We start from the raw sequence: 6,152 nt of genomic DNA, 5'->3' as shown, positions 1-6,152 counted from the left end.
GGAAACATGGCGCAGCGGAAGTGGAAATGTGCTGGCTAAAGTAAAGTGGGATTTGCAGGATTGTCGGTTTCCATTGTTTATAGTCGAGTACTAATTGAACTCTGCGGAGTGATGATGGTGATGCGTAGTCGGTTACTCGTCTGATCGATGTCTGGCCGTAATGAAGTCGTGGAAACTCGCACTTCTCGTTCTTTCCGTCGTGTCCCTCGGCTCCATTATTTTCATGGGATACTTTTGTTTTGATAACAAATGTGCTCTCACGGGCAGAACCGCGGCACCCGTCTATAAAAGCGACCTCGATGCGTATTTGGCAGGAAGTAACAACAAGCACACTTTTCCAGAACACCACGTCGATAAAGATTACGACCTGCACTTTGAGGAGGAAGATGTTATTGTTTTCCTTCATATCCAGAAGACTGGGGGGTCGACCTTTGGGAAACATTTGGTGAATTTGGACACCGACCCCCCATGTGTCTGTTACAAACGGCAGGGTCCATCGAGAAAGAGGCATTGTGACTGTATAACACGGAAAAGAAGGATTTGGTTATTTAGTCGCTTTACTACGGGTTGGCCATGTGGCGTGCATGCCGATTGGACAGAGCTGACAGCCTGTATATCCAGCATAATGGACAAAAAGGAACACATGAAAAGAAAGAGAAGGTTAACTATTATTAATTAATTATTATTACTTTTATTTGTCTTGCGGTCAGTGTTGGGGCTTCTGTATTATGTTAACACTTTTCAGCTTGTTATCCCTAGGTGCGAGATTTAGCTCAGTCTGTTCAACGCTCGCTTGATATGCTTGTGTCGCAGGATCGAACCACTTTGGTGGATCCATCCAGATCATTGTTTTTTTTTCTCGTTATAACCAGTTCACCACAACTGGTCAAAGGCCGTGGTATGTGCTTTCCTATCAGTGGGGAAAGTGCATATAAAAGATCCCTTGCTGCATTAGGAAAAATGTAGCAGGTTTCCTCAATTGACTACGTGTCAGAATTACTAATTTTTTTGTTTTGACGCCCAATAGTCAATGATTAATTAATCAATGTGCTCTAGTGGTGTCGTTAAACAAAACATACTTTTTTCTTGGCCTGAGTACTCTGTTGTTCGAGAATTAGACGGACATTTGAACGGTTATGATCGATCTCTGCTATGAGTGATAACTATAGTGAAAATATGGAATGGCTGCTTACTACTGGGTGTCAAAGATTCCTGGTGTAATGCCACAATAAGCCGATGTTTGACGTTTGTAGCAGACCTCTGAGAATTGAAAATGTGCATAAACCATTTATGGGTTATGCCAAAACTGAGGTAACACGTCATGACTATGTAAATGATGTAGTGTATATTATATCACAATGCGCAAATGAAAAATGGGTTAGGCAAACTATACTTATGCGAGCGACTCACGAATGAAGCTATCACTCTTTGCATCGTTGTAGTACAGGCCTTGTGTTTTAAGGCAGCAATTGCTCGTGCTTGCCTAGCAACAAAATAATGTTGAAAATTGTCCATCTACAATTTGTTTTTTTAAGTTGACAAAAATAATAGATACTTTAATGAATTGATGAGCTGTCATGACATAATATTCATGTTTTCTCAGACTTATTTAAACTGTTAGAAGCTTAATGTTTATAATATTATATTAATTTTCTTGTATTTTGTCCTACACAAATTTTATCTTTAAGCAGTGCTAGCTTTGGCATTCGGCAATTGCCAATTTTGAAAACAACTGGCAAATTTTATTTTCAGGTGGCGAAATAATTTTACTACATTTCATTTCATTATAAAATCACTGGTTTCTGCCATTTTTGAAGTTTAATAGATAATTTGGCGTAACTTTGTGTTCACCCAGAGCTACCCCTGTTTACGTCTTCTTAAAAATTAACTTCCTGTGTGCATCCATCTAGAACTAATTGATATGTAAGTTTTATATGGAAGAGCAACACAGTGGATAGTGTACATAGTCCTCAATGTTAACTTTTCCATCTAGGAGCCAGATATCGCCTACTTCTATTTTTTATACAGATAGTATGAAATGTTTTAGTCGCCAGATGAAAAAAAAATATTGCATATGTGACAAAATAAGCCACAATGCAGAGGGCTGGTACAAGTGTAATTTCAACAGGGAGAAGAAGACTGAACATAAAAATGGGACATATCAATTGAATAACTTTAATAAAGTGTAATATACAGAAAATGTTTGTCCGAGGCTCATCCAAAATGAGTTGTTCTCGGTCAGTTAGAAGCATCCCGTCTTGACCCTCAAAATCTGTTTTTAGTCCATCTGCATATTTTAAATGAAAAGTCCTGTAGTACTTGAAGTAATTTATGTATTTTAACAGTGGAAATTATACGTCTGATGGAAAATGATAAACCTACATACTGTTCAGGGCTAGCTCTGACACTCGCCAAATTTGCCACTTACGAATTTTGAATCAAAATATCTTCTGTTATAAATAACTAGTTCAACCTGTAGATCTACGTTTTATTGATCTATCCACTTCAGCTGTTTGTGCCACTCATTGTATTCAGAACAATCATGAATAGCATTCCGCTTCAGATTATTCATTTCCACTGTCCAATAACAAGACTATATATAATAGGGTCCATCACGACTCCATGTCAGTGGGCTGGATTTGGTGCAACTGGTGAGACCGTTTTGTCAATAAACAGGGCTAGCTCTGCCACTCGCCAAATTCGTCAAATGCGAATTCTAGAAATAATTGGTGAATTTTATTTTAATTTGGCGAAAAAATTTCAAGTAACAATTGATGTTTTGTTGGAAAATAACTGGGTTTTACCTCCTTTTGTTTTTAGATAATTTGGCGAAATGTTTTGCTCACCTAGCGCTAGCCGTGATAAAACTAAATTCACTTTACATTCAGTTTTAAAAACATGACGTGATGATTTCTTAGAAATACTAATCAACTTAAAATGTTATAATGAAGATCGTACCAGTAACAATACGTTTTTCTTTTTCTTTTCTTTTTTAGCATTGTACCATGTGAAATATTAAATATCACTAACCCAAGTTATTATGCAGTTTAAAATAATGAAAAGTTAAAGTTTTTGTGTTGTTTAATGACACCACTAGAGCACATTGATATATTGTTCATCAGCTACTGGATGTCAACAATTTGATAGTTCTGACATATAGTTTTAGAGAGGAAACCCTCTACGTTTTTTCCATTAGTAGCAAGGGATCTTTTGTATACACCATGCCACAGACAGGATAGCACATACCACAGTCTTTAATATAGCAGTCATGGTGCACTGGCTGGAACAAGACCATGCATCAGGTGAGTGCTTTACGACTGGGCTACGTCCCACCCCTGTACTATAAAGAATAATATATGGTTGGGGTTTTTGAAATGATGATTTGAATAGTACCAAACAGTGTAAACAGACCGGACATTTTTTACAATTTCTAGTTTGTGCTCATAGTATAAGGCTTGTTTTGTTGATGCATGCCAAAGTGATTATAAGTACTAGTAAAATTGTCTTCTTGTTTTCAGGTATTATTACGTGACCATCTTGCGGGATCCGATAAAGCGTTACGTCAGTGAATATATGCATGTACGTCGAGGTGCCACCTGGAAAACTGCCCACCTCATGTGCAATGGAAGGGAGGCAACTCTGGAAGAGGTGCCAGTGTGTTACGAAGATGTTGATTGGTCGGATGTGTCTCTAGATGAGTTCCTGGAGTGTCCGTACAACTTGGCCCACGACCGCCAGACCAGGATGTTGGCCAATCTTAGCGTCGTTAATTGTTACAACACCACCGGCATGGATAAGAAAGTGAGAGATGAGAAAATGCTGGAAAGTGCTAAAGCAAACCTCTTGGATATGGCGTTTTTTGGTTTGACCGAGTATCAAAAAGACACACAGTTTTTATTCGAACACACTTTCAATCTGAAGTTTATGGGCAACTTTCTCCAGTATAACAGCACTTCCAGCAAGAGGGCGAGAATTTCTGAGCGACAAAAAAAACAACTTATCGAGAGGAACACTAATGACATTCTCCTTTACCAGTTCGCTAAGGATCTATTTATCCAGCGAGTTAAGAAGGCTCGTGAAGAGACTTCCGCATTGGATCAACCGACAGTAGTGTCTGTTGACAATGGTGGTGGTGATTTTGAAGATGTGGACAATGCTAAAGACAATTGGAAAAATTATAAACATTTTCAACGGAACCAAGATACCGATAACACTGGTCATTTTTCACATCAGACAAAGAGATAAATTGCAGAAGCTTTAAGCTTGAACGTGTTTAAGAGCTGTGCCCAATTGTGGTCATTTTCATGAGAGTACAAACTGTAGTCGTGTAGTACTTCCACCAACCCTCTTAAAAACTACCATACATCAAAAATGTTGATTTTGAAAGGATACTTTTTTATCAATTTTTATAAAATTTATTTGAAGCATATACTGGCATTGATACACATCCCCCATCATACAGCTTCTACAGTTTGTTTCAGAATGTAGATATTTGTGAACAGCCTGTTTTTTTTGTTGTTTTTTTATTTTTATTTTATAAAGATACCAGTTGTCAAGGATGTGTTTTGCTGAGAGTGAGGAGGCAGGTCACTTTTATTTTAATATAATTTTCATACTTGAATCCAGTTAACACCACCATAAAATAAATCCTATGTTTTTAGCCCCACCGGCCCCAGGATAAAGGCCCACCCCTGTATTTTTTTAATTTTGGAAAAAAAATTTCTCGATGTGATGCATTTTCAATCTCCTGAAAAATAAAGTAAAAAATTAAATTCCGCCCCCATTTAAAAAAAATATGTGATGAAAATCTAGTGTTTGTTTTAATTAATATTATGACTTATGGTTCAAGCAAATTGTTCTGGGCACAGATCTCTGCTATCTGGGCCATCTGTCCTAGGTAGGAGTTGATCGTCGGTGACGGCCAAGTTGGTGTGTTGAAAGTCGCCTCCCCATTGCACCATTAAAACTTGTTATGGATGGGAGCCAGCATCAAAACTCTGTACCTACTAGCTTAAACTATCTGCTTGCTGCTAAATGCTAAAATCAGGGAAAACCGATAACTACTCTAGTCCCTTTCACTGGCAAAATCATTTTATGTTTCAATGATTTTAATTCTTACCTTAGTATGGTAGTGTAATGACACTGGTTAAAAAAATTATTGGCTTGAAATAATGAGGTTCATTCAGCAGGGGTGCACAGATGGAAAATATTTCACTAGCCCACCACACCAGAACTAACTAAAATGTACTAGCCCGTGGGAATTTTTACTAGTCTGCCAGTCTATTATATTTGATTGTTTAACAGTATTATAATATACAGTGTCTTCACTTCAAGTGATATATATAGATTTATTGACAAAACCATTATTAAGGACACTTGGTAAGTGATCAACATCACATGGCAAATGAAATCAAGCCCCAAACCTTGATTGACAAATCAATGAATTTAGAATTATTCTGGTAAAGACTATTTTTTTCACATTTCTTTCATATAGATTAAAAAAAAATTCAAGTGAATTCTGGTATGGCTGATGTGGATTCGATGCAATTTTTTTTAAAATCCAGTCAGAACAGTGTTGTATGTGTGTGTGTGTATATATATATATATATATATATATATATATATATATATTATATATATTTAAAAAAAAGAAGAATTATTATTTTTTATTTTTTTATTAATTTCACGATCTAAGGTTGACAAGTATACATGACATTATGTAGTGTTCATATAACTTATTGTAATACTTTTTAAAAACTTGTGTTAAATTGTGTGCATTTAAAAAAATATCCTGTTTTTTGACAAAATATCCTGCTATTTCAACACACACCTCCTGCTTTCTCTTGACTAAAGGTTGACTGGTCTGTGCAGCGATTTGAGTCGCTGTTTGAGATTGATTTCATAGAACCTGGGTTGTGATGAATTGATCCTGGAATCATGTGGTTGGTTGGGACACCCTAAATGGGGTCGATCATCAAGATTTTGTGTGTGCTGGTATCTGTTCCATAGTCTTGCAGATCACAGACGGCGAAACATTAAACATATTGGCTACATCACGCAAAAGTTAATTGATCATGAAATTCAGCAAACTTAACAGTAGTAATTACTTAAACAGATGTATCGACCGCGCCGTGAAGTGTCAAAATCGCAAA

The 6,152-nt window shown here is 36.7% G+C and overlaps 1 protein-coding gene across 1 annotated transcript; it reads left to right on the top strand.

Annotated features, from left to right (window-relative positions):
- LOC121385481 (heparan-sulfate 6-O-sulfotransferase 2-like) lies at positions 1–5,609 on the top strand. The gene is made up of 2 exons (XM_041516216.1): positions 1–660; positions 3,519–5,609. The coding sequence occupies exons 1-2, from the start codon at positions 161–163 to the stop codon at positions 4,243–4,245; spliced, it is 1,227 nt and encodes a 408-aa protein (XP_041372150.1). The 5' UTR covers positions 1–160; the 3' UTR covers positions 4,246–5,609.
- Positions 5,610–6,152: the final 543 nt, after the last annotated feature.

The sequence above is a fragment of the Gigantopelta aegis genome, chromosome 1 (assembly GCF_016097555.1).
Source record: "Gigantopelta aegis isolate Gae_Host chromosome 1, Gae_host_genome, whole genome shotgun sequence".
Classification (NCBI taxonomy): domain Eukaryota; kingdom Metazoa; phylum Mollusca; class Gastropoda; order Neomphalida; family Peltospiridae; genus Gigantopelta; species Gigantopelta aegis.
The sequence above is the reverse complement of the archived record's forward strand: the minus strand, read 5'-3'. Positions and strand labels throughout refer to the sequence as shown.